This window comes from Pocillopora verrucosa, chromosome 6 (assembly GCF_036669915.1).
Source record: "Pocillopora verrucosa isolate sample1 chromosome 6, ASM3666991v2, whole genome shotgun sequence".
NCBI classification, from domain to species: Eukaryota; Metazoa; Cnidaria; class Anthozoa; order Scleractinia; family Pocilloporidae; genus Pocillopora; species Pocillopora verrucosa.
The window spans coordinates 10,832,196-10,852,347 of record NC_089317.1 but is presented as its reverse complement, the minus strand read 5'-3'; the positions used below and the strand labels follow the sequence as shown (position 1 = coordinate 10,852,347).

At 38.1% G+C, this 20,152-nt stretch overlaps 1 protein-coding gene across 1 annotated transcript in view; it reads left to right on the top strand.

Annotated features, from left to right (window-relative positions):
- LOC131795391 (fibroblast growth factor receptor 2-like) overlaps positions 1 to 20,152 on the top strand; it is a 30,084-nt gene that overhangs the window by 5,632 nt on the left and 4,300 nt on the right. Inside the window, exons 4-19 of the mRNA XM_066168350.1 lie at positions 1,754 to 1,987; positions 2,906 to 3,009; positions 3,614 to 3,672; positions 3,773 to 3,969; positions 8,980 to 9,012; positions 9,949 to 10,065; positions 11,957 to 11,975; positions 13,549 to 13,591; positions 13,880 to 14,159; positions 14,800 to 14,910; positions 17,476 to 17,666; positions 17,849 to 17,970; positions 18,180 to 18,251; positions 18,565 to 18,605; positions 18,836 to 18,935; positions 19,226 to 19,325. Of these exons, the coding sequence (XP_066024447.1) occupies positions 1,754 to 1,987; positions 2,906 to 3,009; positions 3,614 to 3,672; positions 3,773 to 3,969; positions 8,980 to 9,012; positions 9,949 to 10,065; positions 11,957 to 11,975; positions 13,549 to 13,591; positions 13,880 to 14,159; positions 14,800 to 14,910; positions 17,476 to 17,666; positions 17,849 to 17,970; positions 18,180 to 18,251; positions 18,565 to 18,605; positions 18,836 to 18,935; positions 19,226 to 19,325 (1,823 nt within the window). The remainder of the gene's footprint in view (positions 1 to 1,753; positions 1,988 to 2,905; positions 3,010 to 3,613; positions 3,673 to 3,772; positions 3,970 to 8,979; positions 9,013 to 9,948; positions 10,066 to 11,956; positions 11,976 to 13,548; positions 13,592 to 13,879; positions 14,160 to 14,799; positions 14,911 to 17,475; positions 17,667 to 17,848; positions 17,971 to 18,179; positions 18,252 to 18,564; positions 18,606 to 18,835; positions 18,936 to 19,225; positions 19,326 to 20,152) is intronic.

Below are 20,152 nucleotides of genomic sequence, written 5' to 3'. Positions count from 1 at the left end.
GGATTTCGTAGTTGAATGGCTAATTGAGGATGTTGTGCACCTCATCGATTTCAGCCAATTCGGCTGCCTCAAAGGAACTTCAACCATCTATTGCCTGTTGGATATGATGCACAACTGGTTGTCCTCTATTGACAAACCAGGTATGTTCTTAAGGGCCTGCTTCCTGGATTTTAGTAAGGCTTTTGACCATATTGACCACACTATCTTAGTCAATAAACTCATCCACCTTGGGGTCCGTGGTTTTATTATCCGTTGGATTTGCAGTTTTCTTTATGGCCGTCGCCAAGCTGTTAAGATTAAGAACATTGTATCCCCTTGGTTGCCCGTGCACGCTGGAGTCCCGCAGGGCACTAAGCTTGGCCCCATCCTGTTCCTCCTGATGATTAACGATCTCGCGATTGAAACTCCATTACTATCGAGCCACTGGAAATATTTAGATGACCTAACAATATCCGAGGTCATCCCATCAGGCGGTACATCGTCCCTTCAGAAAGATCTTGACGCCATTGCACAGTGGTCGTCGCGCAATAATATGAACCTCAACCCAAAGAAGTGCAAGGAACTTGTGATTTGTTCGCTTAGAACACGGCCAGATCTTGGCCCTTTGTGCGTCAATGGACGTCCCTTAGAACGGGTCTCCTCACACAAGGTCCTTGGAGTCACTATCAGCGACACTCTTGGGTGGAATGAGCACGTGCGTGAGATTGTCTCCAAAGCCTCAAAACGTCTTTACATCTTAAGAGTGCTCAAGCGGTCCGGAATTCCACCCGAAGACCTTATTAACATATTTTATGCCTTGGTACGATCGGTCCTCGAATACGCCTGCGTCACTTGGTCTACTAGCCTACCAATTTACCTCAAGGACATGATCGAAAGAGTTCAGAAAAGAGCTCTGCGTATATTATTTCCGGCGCTGAGCTACAAAGACGCCATTGTGGCTGCAAACTCCACTCGCTTAAATGTGAGAAGAGACGAACTCTGCAAGAAAGTTTGGGACGGTATCTGTGTGCCTGGGTCACGGCTGTACCACCTCATTCCACCAAAGCGCGCCGATTGCCACGTTTATGAGTTGCGCAACAAAAACCGTGTATCACTCTTTAAATGCCGGACCGAAAGATTTAAAAAATCTTTCTTTCCAACAATGGCGTCTAACGCCCAGTTCTTGTAGTCAAGCAAACCTAAGCGTTTTTCATTGGTATATAACTACTGACTCTTGTAATTCCCAGTCCCTTTAGACTCTTAATTTTAAAGTCAAATGTAAGATTTTCGTATTTTTTAAATATTTAAAGTATACTTGTAAATTCACATGTATTTCACCACTTGGGTGCTATTTTTGAATACTTTTTAATAAACCTTCTATTCATTCAAGATTTCAGCTCCAAGATTTGACATATCATCTCAATGGTTTTGTAAGGGTCAACCTGAAAAAGTTCTCTGTTTTATTATTGGATACGATGAAACTTTGATTTAAAATAATTTATTTAAAATGCATTAATGAATGGCAAGAGGATCACCCATTTCACATCTAGACAATAGCAATTTCTTTGACACCACAATACACAAATTACAAGAATGTTTTGCAAACCTGTGTGAGAAACGAAAATCAGACTAGATAAAAAAATACCCTCTTGTATGTAAGTGCACTGGTTGGGTTAGACCCCATACAGTACTATTGAAGACAAGTCACTCCGATGTATCTTTCAATGGATGCTATTTGTTAATCTGATTTTTTATTTTCCAATTTGATCTACAGATCCAGCTAAGATTGTTAAATTTCAAACTGAGCATATTGTTGTTGCACAACAAAGTGTAACTCTTAACTGTGAAGCAGAAGGAAACCCTCCACCTACTTACACTTGGACTCCATGTTACTCAGAACAAGTCTGTGAAAAGAGTACTCTTCATATTTCACAAGTTCCTTATGATACCAGTTATACCTGCAGGGTGGCAAATTCACATGGACTTGATTCAAAAACTGCCAATGTTTGTAAGTCATATGTACATTATAGTCATGCATTTAACAACTGTATATCTTCATACATGTACCAGCATGACATTTTGTTTGGGTTCACAGAGATGAACCAGGTCTTAGCCTGTCAGGTTATAAAAGCCCAAATAGTGCCTTTACTTGATGGATAACTCTCTGTTTTCTTTAAATAATTACAATGTACATGTACAACATTGATTATTTTATTATGTGTAAAATACAAAGAAAGCAGTGCAGTAATTAAACTTCAGATGGCTTAAAAAATATAGTCCGGGCTTCTTACAAGGTACAGGAAAAATTGTAATTGTGGGGGATGTTTTTTTTTTGGGAAAATGGAGATGAGGATGTAGTTCTTTCATCTTTTAGTCATTGTAAGCTGAAGTACTTAGGACCTATGTATTGTACAATGTACATCAATTATTTAACGTTTTCATAAGAGCAAGAGAAGCCAAATGACACCTTGCTGCCTCTCTAATTGTTTTCCTCAATACCATGCACTTGAATTTGACAGCAAAGGTCACTTTGATATGAGCAACTGACTATTACCCTACATTGACTTGCTTCAGAATAAGAAAACATTTTCAAAATTTTAGCCAGACTGTTTCTCTTGTTCATGCTTAGGAAAAAAGACAATACAATTTGTCATTTGACAAACAATCAACTCAATCTGCCAATGAGAAAAATGATGAGAAGTTGGCCAGTGCCCAGTATCATGTAAGCTATGGCAGAAACTGCAGTTGTTCTTGTTACATGCTGCCTACTGAAATCAATGCACATCTTAAATGTCTCTAAGGTTAAATAACCTCAGAATGGTCTCAAATTTTTATGAAACACTAGTTTTCAAATGGAATACCTGTATCAATAAATAGATTGAGTAAATCATGATCTTTCAGTGATGATTTCTCTCCTACTTCACAGACATTGGAGGAAATGTGATTAACATAACTATTGTTATCACAAGTGAAACATGTATAGATGGAAAATACAAACCATCCTTTTTACTGGAGAAATTTAAAGAACTGGTAATTTAATGTGCATATATCTTAGATATTGCTGTCAAAGTTATAAAGTAAATGTACATTAGTTTTACATTGGAGGGATTTTTTCTCCCACAAATAAACTCTGTGCTTATGTTGAACTTCACTTGATCTATTAAATTTTTAATTATAGTTGTCACCGAGTGTTGGTTACTTCAGGGTCAGAGACAGATGTGCTGGCAGTATAATGATTAAAAGGAAATTTGGCTGGTGGAGAATGTGTGGAGAATATTTCATTTAGTCCTACAGTGTTTCTTGAACTCCCAGACTGCACACAGTCTGTCAGATTTCTGTCAAATCTTGAACTTGAAGAGCTTGTCACAGTCTTCTTATTATTCAGTGTTTTCTCATGTTTTGTATTTAGGACAATAAAAGGCTTGGTGCTTTCTTTCCAAATTAAAATAAAAGACAGGAGACAAGAAGAAGAACAATTATTCATTGAAGTAGTGCTTTAACTGAAAGAAACAACTGATTTATACAAAGAAACTGATTCTCAGCTGATGCTCAGCAAAACAGCCATGTTCAATTTAATACATAATATTTGGTTTCATCCTCAGTTGGTCTTATGTTCACAAATGATTACTTGCAGCTTGAGCAGGCTTTTGCTGGTAAACCTGGCTTTGAAGGAGTGAAGATGATAAGTTTGAGGTATGTGAATTAATGGGATTTAGATGATTGCCAGTTAAGTCTTATCTTATCTGTTTCATATTTCATGGCACTTTAACCCTCAGTTAATGTCTGTCCCTAGGTGTGGAAGTATCATTGTCGACCTTGCACTGAAATTCAACTCCACCACAAGGGAAAAAGATGTTATCATAACACTTAATGACACTGTAAAAGATGGAAAGCTGGGAGAGTTTAGTGTTGGTGTCATAAAAGGGAAAAGACCTGATGTGGAACCAACAGGTAGAAGTGCTACATCACCACTTGACAGGTCCTATGGGGGTAAGTCCTCATAACACTTCATACAAAAGTTTTGCAAGTTGATTTATGAATGTCCTTGCCTTTGGTGTGAACAAAAGTAGTTTCGAAAGTTACCATATTTGACTCAAAATTGGTACTGTAGCTGTTTTATACAGAGATCTGAAAACTTGGTGTATAATGGCAATGATAACAATGACAATCACAACCAGACCCAATTTGAGCACTTGAAAAATAGGACAGTCCCCGGTAAAATGTCAGGCGGGATATAGGCGGGATCCCGGCAATCCCACCCAGGATCCCAGGTGGGAATGGCGGGATCCCACCTTTCCCACCTGGGATGAAAATTTGATCCCACCTGGGATCCCGCATTTAATGCAGGATTCTTGCATCCCACCCAGGATCTTAGGTGGGATTTCTGCATCCCACCTGGGAGCTTAGGCGGGACTTATGCATTCTACCCGGGATCCTAGTCAGGATTTACATATCCCACCTACGAAAATATTGTTTTGCTGTTTTTATTCTTACAAAACATTTTTGTGAGAGTTCCAATACTTATGGATCATCCACACACTCTGCAAATATTTGACATGCAGACAAGACAGAGGTGGTCACTGTTCCCTTCGAGAAAAAACACCTTTTAAATGACTTCTTCAATTTTCTTTATTTGAAACTCTGATCTGAAAGTATTTTTAAAAAAAGACTTGTTAGTAGTGAGAGATACAAACTGAGTTTCTTTTCAGAACTTAATTTCTTAAATGTCCCAATCATTGGACCTCCTAAAAAATATTACTTCTTTATATTTTTGGTGCAAAGTACAAGTCCTTCTTTACATACAAATGAAAAGTACAAGTCACAGTTCAATAATAACAGCTCTAAAGTTTACTTGTTGTTCTTCTCTGAGTCAGCGATCAACAAAATTGTTCTATACCTTGTAGGTCTGGTATAAAATTTTACTCGTAGTATAAAATGACAACCTTGTATCTTCGTTCTCTCCACCCCTTTCCAAGCTTGGGAACGCTTCGGACTGTGCATAACCATTTGCAGACGTGAATTCCAATGTACCTTTGTAATCGCATTTAGTTGCTTCTGTCTCTCGTGCAAATGTTTCTCCGCTATGAGACGCACTTGACTCTGTTGGCACCACTGCTAGTTCAGTGGAAAGACCGACTGAGGAATCGAAATGGCTAGCTGAGTTGGAACGTGTTGCTGAACGCTTGTTACGGTCAAGCTTTGTTGATTTGGGTACTGGTACACTGTGATCATCTAGGTATCCCTCATACTTCCTAATGGGATTGGCTTGTGTTGTTTCTCACCTTTGCCGTGAACATAACTCAAGTGGGTTTCGAGTCTTTCTTTCCTCGAAAACTTTCGGCCACAAATCGTGCATTCTTGTTCGATTCTTGTCGATTATTTCTACATAGAGTGAACTCACATAATTATTTAAATAATCATCAAAACATGGATCCAAGGTATCCACCATCCAAGAGAAGAGAACCGGTCAAAAAAGACAGAACAATTTTTCGCGCTTCTCTTGAGACTGTAATCGGTCAAGTCAGCGGATTCTCTTTGCTAAAAGATCCACGTGATCATGCCCGTGACCGGAAACAAAGAAAACTCCATTTGGCGCCCATCTTTGAATGTACTTTTCATCGGTTAACCGCTCTTGCTTCGAGTTGTTTCCTTTTATTACCTGTTTTGCTTAATATAACACTTCTAAAGATGGGTTTTATTGTGGTTCAATGGGAAAACGAGAACAGCGTGAGTGTTGCAGATGAAAAGAAAGTCGTTGGCGCCGTGGAATTAAAAGAAGGGACAATTAACAGTTGACATATTGACTGGTTCAGACAACGATCGGCTAAACTTCAGAATACCCCGCAACTTTGGTCTGCCTCACTTACATGTGTCGGGAGGCTTTGAAGATAGAGGCATAACACAATAGACGCTATTCTTATTCAATGACATGTAAATGAGTTGCGGGGTATTCTGAAGTTGCTCCCAACGATCAAGTGGCCATTTATAAAGCTTGGATTTTGAAAGTTTGTGGTGAGTACAAATTGCGATATTCGTTACGTGATCAAAATCTTACCAAAGAATAGATATAACGGCTTGAATTAAGCTCACGTAACACTCGGCGCAACTGAAACTCGAATAATTCTGAGAATCGAATTGGTCACTTGCTGCAGTTTCCTACGCTTACACTTTACAATGAAATAAATCTATTAGTAAGGTTTCAAGATTACTTTCGTCACGTTTGGGAACATTCTAACCTTGCTTTGCTTTGAAAAATTCGACTTAAGAGAGAGCAGAATTTAAATCACTACCTTCTTTGTCAAATTTTTGATAACAGGAATTATTGAGGTTTTGTCTTACTTCTATTCTTTGATATACAACAGCTAATTTTTTTAAACTTTGAGCCATATTACACTGTAAATGGTCTGCATAAATAATGAAGAAAAAGTAATATGCTGAGTTGTGCTGTTATTCTTTAAAAGTGTTCGTTTAAGAAATTTGTTAATGAAACATCGAACACATGCTGGTTCATTGCAAATAAATTGTGAGATCTTGATCACATATAGTCTGTGTATTCACGTACTGTTTGATGTTACAATTGGAGGTGTCAGTATGTTATATAGCAAGTTGGAAAGTTTTGGACCCTCAGTGGATTGATGGGGTCTATAGCTCACCTAGTAAATTTTATCCTCTTAATTTGAAGGATTAGGTTACAAAAGGGGTAGCCGGTTGTTTCGCTACAAAGCTGTTTCACTACAAGTCGTTTCGCTACAACACGGAGTCGATTCGCTACACACACAAAGTCGATTTGCTACACATCTTAGGTCGTTTCGCTTCAAACTCCAGAAACCCAAAAGTCGATTCGCTACATAAACCTATAGTTTGAAAACAAAACTTTTCATAGTCGATAATACGTTAGTAACGCAATGACTGATCTCGAACACGAAACCAAAGTGCCTGAACGTACCCAAGCCTCCGCAGTCAGATCATGCAAATGAGTCTATTAGTCAATTTACTACGTTCATTTATTATCATATGTAATACCGAATGTCGGCTCAACAGCATACACTTACGAAAAAAAAAAACTAATGTAGGGTAACCAACCTATGACAAAACAGCGTATTTTTCTTGTACGACGGACCTATGAGGAAACATACTTTTTGCGCGTGGGTGGGCGGGCTTGTTAAATGAGTTCGATTATCATATGAATAGACGCCAAAAGTAATTGTTAAAAAAAACTTTGTTAATTTGATCTATTGTTAAGGCGAGAACAAAATAAACCAATGGGAGTGCTTTAAACTCAAAAAGATGATATTTTGATCCTATTGCCTGTATAAAACAATCAAGAGCCCGAAATTGATCATTTATTCATTCTATCACGACCTTTGAGTTATCACGAGTTATTACGAGTTACTACGAGTCTCTTCAAATTTCTCCTATAATGGCTTCTGCGCAGATTGTCAACTGTATTGTTTGCGACGAAACTGTTCGTCTCAGCAGGGCATCCAATGTGACGGATGTTTGCGGCAAAAATCACCGCCAAAGTAAAAGCCATGGCAGTGGAGGATGTCTTCAAACCAGCACCGGCCATTGTTGACGAGGCCAGTAATACTAGCTAACATTAATGCATCTTAAGACAAAATTAGGTGAATTTTTATTACATACCTGCCTGTGCAAAGCTTTTCAACAACTTACACTGTAAACTTTCAAATTACAGCATTGTTAATTATTTTTCTTTTTTTTAAAGAAAAATTGGTTCTTACTCGCAGGTTTTTACTGTGTCTTCAGAAAAAACTTACTTACAACTTACGGTGTGGATTAATAATAATCTTTTTATGTTTAAGGTTCTTCTTGAAAAACTGACCGACGCACCTTGTCCAGCCCTTCCTAAACCGGAGTTCATAGCAAGACAGGCCAACTGACTTCGCCAGCGCCTTTGGCCGAAAGAGCCAACCGAACTTGACTTCAGCCTAGAGGAAAACCATCTGCCCGATGCCTTTGTGAATTTCCCGGGTTAGCCAGATAAAATTACCTACGTAATAATCAATAAAGATTTTCATCAGTGCGCGGGGTAACTGGGTAATATATATAATCCTATCGCTATCGGTCGAAGCGCAGCAACTTTACGTTTGAAAAGGACGCAACACTACAATATTCGCGAAAATTTCTTGAGTTTAAATGAGGTAGCGAAAGTGTAGCAAATCGACTTTTGGGCTTATGGAGTTTGAAGCGAAACGACCTAAGATGTGTAACGAATCGACTTTGTGTGTGTAGCGAATCGACTCGTGTTGCAGCGAAACAACTTGCAGCGAAACGACTTTGTAGCGAAACGACTTTGAACCACAAAAGGAATTGATAAGATATCCCATCTGGTGCATTTCATAAATCTGTGGTCTCCAGTGTTAAACAGGATCCCACTAAGGATTTTTCTGAGAGTGGGAATCCATCTAAAATTTTATGCAGGGTCTAAACTGGGATTGGCAGGATCCCAAGTGCAATCCCGCCTGAGACATGATTTCCCGGCTGGATCCCAAGAGGGATTGGTGGGATTCTAGGTTCAATCCCGTCTGGAATGTGCTTTTCCAGGTGGGATGCTATTAGGAATTTAAGGTGGGATCCCAACTTCAATTGGTGGGATCCTATGTGGGATCCCATGCAGGGTGTTCCATAATCCTAGGCGGGATCCCACCTGGGACACACCTGAGATCCCAGGTGGGATTGGCGGGATCCCACCTTATATTTTTATCTGGGGTGTATGCATCATGTGTGCGCACCTTTGTTGTGCATTTCGTCAAGTTAACTTTTAATTTCAATGCAAACATGTCGCAAATGTTCAATATGTGTACATGTATGTTTCCCAATATCTTGTGCTTTTTATTTACCTAAATTCACTTTTGTTCAGTAGCTATAGAACATGATTCATTTACATTTTTTTCTGAGATGTGATGTGTGGCCTGCATGAGTCCAAGAAAATAGCAGCCATGCTTGTTTTCCTCAATTTAACTGAGTGTATTTTTGTAGAATCTTCAGAGCTTCCAAGTGGGATGAACACAGGTAAAACATTCTTTAATGACGAATTTGTAAATGTTAAGCAACGAGTAATTTCATGTAAACAGTCTATGCATTTGGTCTATGCGACAAACCCTGGCCGTGGAAAAAGGTGAGATCTGATTATGCCCAGTTTTATTGTTTTTGATGTGAATACCGTAAAAACCCGCAGATAAGCCGCACCCGCAGATAAGCCGCACCCTGAATTTAGCAGATCAAATTCTGGGAAAAAAAGTTTTTTGAAAGAAATCAAAAGAAATCCAAAGTCGAGTCTTGAGAAATCTGCTCCATCCACTGTTCATCGAACGTAAACTCGCTATTAACATTGCAACGGAAAATACTTCAAAGTCTTACCCACAATTTCGGCACTTTAATAAAATGAACATCCTTTATACCAACTTTGACATATGATTCATCTCTTGCTGGTATTTGTTGATAGGAATTTCTTCATTCAACACAGTTTTTCCATAGATTTTAGCATTACAACAAGAACGTGAGCGGAACATTCAAAGCTTAGTAACCAGGCATTAGAGCGGACGCGAAAATGGATATGTTCCCGCAGATAAGCCGCACCCCCAATTTCTAGCGACGATTTTGGGAAAAAAGGTGCGGCTTATCTGCGGGTTTTTACGGTAACCCGTCGAAAGTTGCAGTTTAAAAGCTGCTCAAGAGGGGAGAATATTCGATATAAATTATCCCGTATTTCTTTTAATCTTGCATGAGGAGAATTTGTATCCCTTATCTTTTTCTGAATAAGTAATTAATTATGCTTTGTTAAGTTCTATATATGTAATGAATTGTGAAGCACAAAATTGTGAAAAGAAGATAAATTGAGTTCTGACTGAATTCCAAATGTTTCGTGACCATAAGAGGAGTGCAGAGGCAGATTCTTATAATAAGATTATTGGAAAAAAATTATCTGAAGTTTATCATGCATTGTAGGTACCATAGGTATTGTTGTTGATGCAGTGTTTGGATCAGTGGCTGCACTGGCTGTTGCTGGAATATTAGTTTGGTGGACTTGCAGGAAAAAGAGGCATAAAAGGAAAGGCACTGAAGGCAAGTGTCACATACATGTTATGCTCTCAAACGAACACTAGTCTTGGCATCCCAGAAATATATCTTTTGTATTTTTCCTTTTTTCTAGGACTAAGAATAATCTTCAGTTCACTATCTGCTGCATTATGATCTTTGCTTAACCCAGTGAGCTCCACACCCTAGAGCTCAGACCACCCCCTGAAATTCCAGAGAAAATGGCTGCCATAGTGAACACACAGACCACTGCCAAAATAATTTAAGATTTTAATGTCTTCATTTCACTCTACTGAAGGGAAACTGCACAAAGTTGCATATTAAATAATATACTTTTCCCCTGTCAAATTTTATTTTCAACTTGAGCATCAGGCTCTCTCAAAAAAAATTCTAAAGCTAGAGAACTGATTCAACTTCGTGATGTACAGCGAGTCATTGGGAAGGTTGCCTTCAGCTTTGAAAGTATTTATCAGTATGATGACTCTCTTTTGCACTCTTATTCCATCAGAATCATGCACAAAGTTTTCCCTCAAATACAACACCAAAAGACAGATCGCAAATTTCTCCTCAACAAAAGGAATCCCAAACTTTCTAACGCGGGTCAATTTTGAATTTGCCCGCCATAGCGACATCGCGACAGGTCACAAGGCGCAGCTGTAAAATTACTTTTTGCGAGTCATGAGCAAGTTTCACTTTGAACAATGCATATGTTCTTCGCTTAGGCAAACGTTTGCTCCAAGCGAGTTACAAGGGGGCAAACTTTGCAGAGGAGATCGTTTTGGTCTTCTGCGGTCGGGCCAGCAAGATGTAATATTTCCCCAGAGTCATGAAGCAGTGCTCTGGGATCGTGTTTTTTTTTTTTTAAGCAATCAACTCCAACAAACTCGTCATAATCCCAGTACATTGCCAGCTAAGGAAGTTCATGGATTCCAATGAGAATGTTTAGCCCGAGATACGCTGAAATTTCCGCTTGGGTAGATGTGAACGATCGATCCCCTTTCGAACGAGCGTACGCAACGGTGTATCGGACGATTTCGTCAATGTAAGCATCGTCGATAAATACATTAAAGAAATCTTTGGCAGTTGCATTTTCTCCGAGATCTCTGGTCGGGCCACGACGATTGGAGAATTCCTCAACATTAATTTGTCGCAATTAGCTGGACCATTGAAGAGCGTTTGGCCGGCTTTCTTCTGCGGCAGATTCTTCATCACTACTTTCGTCGCTTTGTCTTCCTCCTCACTAGCGTATAGCTCAACATCGGAATCGCTTCCCCTTTTCTTGCGAAAAGGTCGAAAAAGTCTTCCATCTCGTCACACACATTGCGAAGCAAGTTTTGTTCATGCTGTGCTTGACGAGCTTGTCGCTTTTTTCAATTTCTTCGATGATAAAACCAGCGAAGACTTCTTGCTCTTCATCTGATGAAAATTAACTTTCATCAATTCTTCCAGAAGCCATGTCTAAGACCACAACATAATTTTTGAAAAATTTGTGAAAAATCGCACGGTAAACGTGGAATAGTAAGTTTGATCTCAAACGAAAGCTTATTTTTTGTATGTCACGTTTCACTGCTTTTCAATACCCAGGGGAGTTTTGTTTCTATGCTACAGCTAATCAAAACAAGCCATTTCTGACAGGGCGCATCGGATGTCAATGGGTTAAGCGATTTTTGTATTTTTAACAAGCAACTTTTAAAACAGTGTATTGTAAAGTAATAATTTGTTTTATTGTTATATATATATTTAGTTATAGTTAAAAGACCTCGCATGACTTTGTACACTTTAAGATTAAATTTGAAGGTCATCAAACAGACTTTGCTTCGCTTGTGAGAGATAAATTTTGCTTGATATCGATTATTTATTGTTTTGTTTCAGTATCCTTTAATTTTTCTGTTTTGTTGTGTCTTTTTTTTCACAACAGAGGTGGCGATGAGCGGGAGGTGAGATTTTTATATTGAAATGTTGCTGTCCACTTGCGTTGTTCTTTTATGGCTCGATTGTTTTAACTCAAACAACCACACTTTTTTTCACGTGAATGTTTGATTGATCCAATTACCACTAACTTCAAGGCACTATTGCGCTGCAGAGATACCACTTTTGGACAATGAATTTAATAGTTGTTACTTGTACAGTAACCGAAATCTTAATGACCTGTAGAAAAACTGGGAGAAAAAAAAGGAAACCCCAACAACTAAAAAGTGTATTTTAGTTAAGCTTATTATATAAATATATTTATATTTTTTATATAATAAGCTCAGTTATGCACGCATTCTGATTGGTTCTCACTTATGATCTATTGGAGGACTGACGCATAGATGACGTCATCGTTAAAACTTTTTTAATTCTTTATTATATAAAACAAGTAGATTCCAAGTTGCCGTGCGTTTGTTCAGTAATATATCACAGAGGACGTCAAAATGTGGTAAGAACATCAGTGACACACTCAGCTGCGCCTCGTGTGCCACCTTTTTGTTCTTACCACATTTTGACGTCATCTGTGATCTATTACTGGACAGACGCGCGGCAACTTGGAATCTATTTGCTAAATATAAAATGCAAGACTGTCATGTGTTAGTTCAGGCCTAAGTACTAGTTTTCTACGTGACCCCTATTTAAGTTGGGTGATCTTCCCTCGGTAATCTCACTGACTAATGAATAAAGAGCTGTTATTAACATTGTTATTATGAGTAATGGTAATAGAGCTGAGTTGAGTCCAATTTGGTCTGTAATCATGAGTGTTTTAAAAAATTGGAAAACCCTGGAGCAGGAGTGCGATATGTTAATTACAAGTTAATCAAAAGTAGGACAAAATATATGAAACGATGCGTCGTATTTAAAAACAACAACAACAACAGTTAACTCAGCAAAGTACATGACAACAGCGAATGCACATGACACGAACTATCCAATAACTCAGCTCATTAACAAGCATGCCACGTACACTGTCTCAGTGGAGCCTAATTAGGGCTTGTGTTCACGTTCGTGAATTTTATAGTTTTAATTATTATTATTATTATTATTATTATCATACTTGTTATCTTTTTCATTATTATAATTATCATTGCTCCAAAAGTATTCTGTTGCAATGATAGGTGACAATTAAGGTAGTCTTTATAGGTTAACAAATTTGTATCATTATATTTAGAAAGTCCATAGGGATAAAGTCTGTTTTTCTTTGGCCGCAGGAAACCACTCAGAGTACATAATACTTTCCTCCACCGTAACTGGGGGGAAATGAAACTTTCAATGCTTGAATGCAGAGGATGTGAAACCTCTGGCTATTAAAACTGAAATTCCCTTGAAACAATCATTGACACATATGAGAAGCTCAGGGCGAGTCTACTCTGCTCGTATGGTCTGACTGTTGGAGGGAGGTACGGCTACAAGTAGGCTATGACTGTAGCTGAGCCTATATCTTGTTGCTGCTTTTCTAACTGGACTAAATTGTCTGTTAGGATTTTACAGTAAGAGAGAATGGGTTTGTTTTGTAATATATTTGATTTGCTGTTTCAGAACATTTGGAAATTCAAATAATGAAACAGGAAGAAGAGGTGATGCGATGAAATCTTATATCTTCATATATAGATACATTTTCCTGTAGTCCTTGGTGCGATTTGTTTTTACATTGCTGTCTTTACTGAGAGTCTTCTAAGAGTAGTTTACAGTTCATACCCGAACCCAGAAAGTTATGATCGATGCAGATTTTAAGTCAATTATTCATTGATATTTTCAAATAATAGTGGTTTATTTTTCATAAGACAGCTGATTTGAAGATTTGAAATAATTTCCGAGCAAGTTGGGTAGTTTGTTATCTTTTGTTGATGAAAACAACTTTGTCTTTGAGATTGCAGTCGAATTGCCTAAACCTTCTCAAAGCCATTACATGACACTGGATGACAGAAGTCGTTCACGAGTGATAGCAGATGCCAGTCCACTCAGCACTGAACAAATCAGCGAGTATGCTTCTCTTAATCTAGACACACGTTCTTGGGAGATTCCTAGAGAACATGTGACGATAAAGCAGATCGTTGGAAAAGGTTCTTTTGGTCAGGTTGCTAAGGCAACAGCTGTTAATCTACAAGGAAGAGCCGAGAAGACGCTCGTAGCAGTCAAAATGTTGAAAGGTACCAAGAAATAAAGTCATGTTTTACTTGATCTTTGAACTGGCTTAGAAGTTTGTCCAAATTGTTCCGTTAATTTTAATTTTATTCTGCTTCTGCATAATTTCCAACCTCCTGTCTAGAGTAATCACATTCTATATCACTAGTCCACAGTTATGTCCATAGCTTGAAGCTTGTTCTACTTGATGAAGCGATGGAATTTTAGGATGTAATTTAAACATTCCCCCTTAAATGATAGTTACAGTTTGGAGCCTAGGCGCTTTACGTTGACAAAGAAAAGTACCTTCAGTATCTTGTATGGTAGGGTCGCCTGTCTTTCCGTGTGTCTATCTGTACATCTTATCTGTCTAGCAATCTATATATTAATCTATACATCTATAATCTAGCTAGCTATCTACCTGTCTATCTGTCTATCTTTCCATCTATCAATCTTTCTTTATTTCAATTTATTTATCTATTTATCTATCTATCTTCCAATCTATCAATCTGTCCATATGTCTATCTATCTAACTAACAATCTATTTTTCTATCTATCAATCTCTATATTTGTAATGTAATGATTTATCCATCTGTATACGTTTACCTAGATAATGGTATCATTGAAATGTTATTCGACCATGATTGATCGGAAATCCTGTTGCAGAAAACGCCTCTGAATCAGAGAGAAAGGATTTGCTGTCTGAACTTGAATTGATGAAACAACTTAAACCTCATCCTTACGTTGTCAAACTTTTGGGATGCGTTACCAAGTCTGGTAAATACTGAAAAGCTTATTATCAGCTATGGTTAGCGTCAAAATAAATTAGATTTTAAAGTATAGAAAAGTTTCGTTTTTCTCGGTATGTTGGCGTTTGAGCTTAAGATATCTTTCTTCTTAATTTATATAGTATACCGTAATTATTCGACTTGGCGCCTAGGGCGCTTATTAGAAGGATTTAGCATGAGGACGAGAGCGTCATTTCAGAACGGGAAAGCGCGCGGATAGTCTGGACACGACTCTATTTCGACTTCCGGTGTTAGCGTTGCCGTTTTCCCCAACAAGTTCAGAACGTCATTACGCTGGTTTTCCCGTCGCGATCAAAACGCCTGGGACTTGCGTAAATTTTGCGCTTATAAACGAGATGATGCTGTTTGGAATTATTTCAGAACTCATTTCCAGGATAACTAGTCCCTTCCTTTGGTTTATTCGGTGTATTTTGGGAAAATTTACCGCTTCATTTATGCTGAATTCCCGAAAGGAAACACAATCGTTGGCAGCGCCAGATCCATGATTTTTAAGACTCAGCACACTTGTAATTGAGCAAGGCTTAAAACAGCGAAAGGGCTGTTCTTTGATACATTTCTTTAATCCTGTATGAAAACTCTAAGAATGGGACGCAGTTGATTTTATCATGAATCAATTCATCAATAAATTAAACTTGCTCCATGTTGAAGTTTATCAAAATGAAATATCACGACGCTTACCTACTGTATTATTCAGTGTGATTTTTTGTTTCTGTCGTTTTTACCGTGATTGAAAACTTTTCTGCGGATTGAAAACAGAGATGAAATAAAATTGAGAATAGCTTAGGTATGTACTTTTTTATGTTTGAAATTTTTGATCAGCGCCGGTGAAAACTAAGACAAGAAAGTCATGCTCTCGCTTCGAAATAAAATGACAATCAACTTGATTTCGGCACGGCATTCTAAATCGATTAATTTGATTCACTCTTGAACGACTTCGTTCGTTAAAAAAAAAATTAAATAAACAAGAACGAAAAAAAAAACAAAACAAAACAGGAACGAAGTCTTATCCCTAAGTCAAACCGTTTCGTTGGCGACTAGTTTGAGTTAATTTCATTCTTTCATGGATAAATAGGAACTCATTGTAAACAACTCCACTTCTACATGGTTTCGCCATAACTACTAATAATTCCGTTCAAAATGTATTTCAACTCTAAGAAGGTGGTGCTCAAAAGAGATGTACTGTCATCATGGAGAAGAATATTCAGTAAACAAGGGGAAATACGACGACGATTCCAAATTATCCTTTGAAAAATTATGAAGGAAAACTAGTAGTGCTGAAATCTAGTAGTACGAAACGAATGACAGCGACACAAATCTTAGAAAAAAAACCATTTAATGGGCTTCAAAATTTGATAGATGAATCAGTAGACTCGAGACTAAACTGGAATGGATAGTTTCAAAGTTTAATCGTTTTAATGTGGATTCACATTAACAACTTGCTTGCCGTATCTATAACTATCTTCTGTTTGCGCTTGTTACATAGCTCTCAAAGATAATTTCGTTGAGCTTAGAGTGGTCTATAAAACCGAAAATTCAAAGTGATCAATTCAGTGGTTATCTTTAAAAAGCCGAGGCGAGGATTCTCGTTGTAACGACTGCTAAATCACTTTTCAACACAACGCGACGGCATTCTCGACCCAGTTTCTTATCGACATTTTTGCTGCGCGCGCCGTTCTGAAATGACGTTCCCGTCCTCTTGCTAAACCACTCTATTTACTTTTGGTAGGCAACAGGACGGTGCTTTTTTAAAACAGGGCGAAGAACCAAGTAAACGACTGGTATCTTTGGGTAAGGTAAACTACGAGTACTCCGTCCTTTCTCGGCGAAGTAAAAAAAAATCAGTGGAAACAAAATTGACACAGGAAGTGATGGGTACGAGACCCCACGTTTCGTGTGCCTCACACCCAGAGGTCCGCGTGGCCCTCTTTGTCTAAGTTAAAGTAACTGTCTTGAAATCAATTTATATTCTTGCGTGCACGTGTGAGGTCTCGATAGAGTTACTTTGACAGCAAAGAAGTAGTCACAGTTGTATACTGTCCGCTAAACAGCAGCGTAGGTATAATCAGTAAGTGAGATCTACGATCACCAAAATTTACTGGTGGACCTAAAATGGGCCGACACCAAAACTGCGTGCTTAAGGTTTGCACACATGTCGCAGATACGAGCTGGTTAGTTGTGAATACTCTATGAGGGCGGGAATCTTTCCAGTAGTAGACCTTGAAAATAAACATGACCTGCTTTAAATAAAAAATTCATACGATGTCAGTTTAGTGGCATCGACATTTTACCACTTCACAATTAATTTTCCGAGTTTAGAAACTTATGGCTTCTTTGCTTCGAAAATAGACTTACAAGAATTTTGAATATTACCGATTTAAACGATAGTTGATATTTTATTTTCTTATAAACGTTCAATAATTGTCGTACTCTTCCAAGTGGCTGTGGCGTTTATTGGAGAGTGACTTTATTGTTAATTTTGCTTCCATCTACGGCATATAATCAAGTATTTGCGGAACTTTGTTTGTCTCCCCAGAGCCACTGTTTGTACTGATCGAATATGTTCCTTTTGGGGATCTGCTGGGTTACCTGAGAAAGAGCCGTGGATTGAATGATACTTACTTCAAAGACCCGGATATCAAACCACAAACAAATCTGACCTCACAACAGCTGATCAAATTTGCTTGGCAAATCGCTGATGGAATGTCCTATTTGTCATCGATACCAGTGAGTGAATGACGTTCTTATAGAATAAGGTCTCATTTGTCACTCAATGTACCTCACTATTCATTGAATCGTGGACTCACTGCCTAGGATGTCATCCAATGTCAGCTGAGTCACCCTTACATGTAAGTCTCGTGTTTCGTTAAAGGTTGTTTTCCAAAAGAAATGTTTTCTCTTTGTGTAAGGTTATTCATAGAGATCTTGCTGCTCGTAATGTGTTGGTTGGAGAGGAGGAAACGTGCAAAGTGACGGACTTTGGAATGGCCAGAGATGTGCAGGAGGACAACATTTACGAAAGAAAAACCAGGGTATTAATTTTTTTAAGACAACATATGATGTCTTGAAAGCCTTGTCTTGTATGGCTGAAGATGCCTCACTGGAGTGACTGGTTAAAGAAAACAAGCTCAGTAAATCTTGTTCCGTTTTCCGGAACTTACGTTACAGAGTTGTTACCATTGGGAGCATTCGTACTTTTAAAGGACTACGCCAACTCCTTGCATTTTTGCTTCTTATTCAAGGGCGTCTCCCTGTAAAATGGACTGCCATTGAGGCGTTGTTTTACGGAAAATATTCTACCAGGAGTGATGTGTGAGTACAAGGAAGATATGAACACTGCATTAAGCTTGATGAGAAAGGTCTTATATGAATTATTTTCAGGTCTGCAAAAAGTTATTTGGTTACTTTTGTACTTTGGTATTTTTATTTTGCTGGTGTGAGGTCATCTCAGTGAGGATTGGTTATCCTCATTTTTTATGGTTAGTGACCAGGGATCATCTCTGATGACACTGCATATGTCCCTCCCCACCCCATCTCCCCTTCCTTTATCACCAAAGATGTTTTAATTACATTTTCTGTAGGGAAGAAATTTTACTTCCTTAAATATATCCCGTTTGTTTTACAGGTGGAGCTACGGAGTTCTCCTCTATGAGATATTCACGATTGGTAAGTTACTAGGCAGATTACTAGTCCAGTAATTTTAGCTTCAGCAATGGAGGGGACACGAAGTCCTGAAGCAAGAAGGGTGTACCAGTCTCTTTAGACTTAGTTTTCGGTCATACCAAGCCAGTTTAGATTGCAAAAGTCGCCGGCCTTAGGCGGAAAAAATTGTTAATGGAAATACATCTGCAGAACTTTTCATTTTAGAGTATATGAACATTATATGCTCTATTCAGGTGGTTCACCGTATCCAAGGATGGATGGAAGAAAAATTATTGCAAACTTACTTCAAGAGGGATACAGAATGCCTAAACCACAACATGTGGATGATAAGTTGTATGATAATATCATGTTGTTACTGTTTCATGATGGCTTTTCTCGTACGTTAGTATTTATGCCGCTTTTTGTTCGAGTTTCTTGTGAGCCTTAAGGTAAAACCATCTGTACTTGCTGAACCTGCATAATGAAGGTAAATAAAACAAGATGTCCACCATCACGAGTTGATATCTGTTGTATAAACCGTTTGTCCTCTATTATAACAAGATGGAATTTTCAGACCAAAAAGGCTCTTCACTTGGAATAGGTCGAACCGTTTCTAATTAAACTATTTTTTGACGTCCTTTTAGATATGACTTAATGACAAAATGTTGGAAAGACGACCCTAATTTGAGACCATCTTTTGAGAAGCTGAGAAACAAACTCAAAGAAATGGAAAACCGGCACAAGGTAGAATAGAAAATTTTACAAAGAGACTCTTTGTGTTCTTTATTTTCCTTTTCAAAGTTTGATTGATAGAATCTACCACCATCAACTAAACCTGATAATGGTGTTGCCATGAAGGCTTCGAAACGTAGTTTACGGTTTCAATTTATTTCGCTTTTTACAGCAGTTTTTAATTGAGTTTCGAAAGTGGAAATCGAACGCGAAAACTAAAACTAATCCCAGCCTGATCACATACGTTTATCCGAGCTTAAAGGAGGTTGCCTGATTCTACTTTGAGTTCTGTTGGTTACTGTCGATGTTAACCTTTGTTCTGATTGATAGTTGTGAATACTTTGGGCTTAGTTTTTCAAGGGTTAGGTTTAGGATTAGTTGGTTTTTCGACAACCAATCTAAGACTTCTCTATCTAAAATTAACTGTATCAGCAATATACTCTCTTTCTAGGTAAAAATTTGAAGAAACTCTTGAAAGCTTAAGAGAGTGTCTCTGTAAGAGCGGTCCGGTCGATTTTGCTTGAGACACGGCTTTCGCTCGTTTCTCGTGTGTTGTAAGACATTCATGTACCTATGCTAAAACCACAATCAGTTTGATCGGATCTCTTTATTTTTCAGAGTTTTACGGAAATTAAATTTCACTCGAGCGAAGGCTTGTCGTGACACTTTTCAAGACTTTAATTTCATACAACTTTGGAGGACAATTTACAAAAAACTACGGAACTCAGCAAAAAACAAATACCACAGCCATATATATTAACTCTATCTTATCTATCGAGGCGACTTTCGTAAACATCACGTGTCAATCAAGGAAACAGGAAGACTTGAATGACACCTTA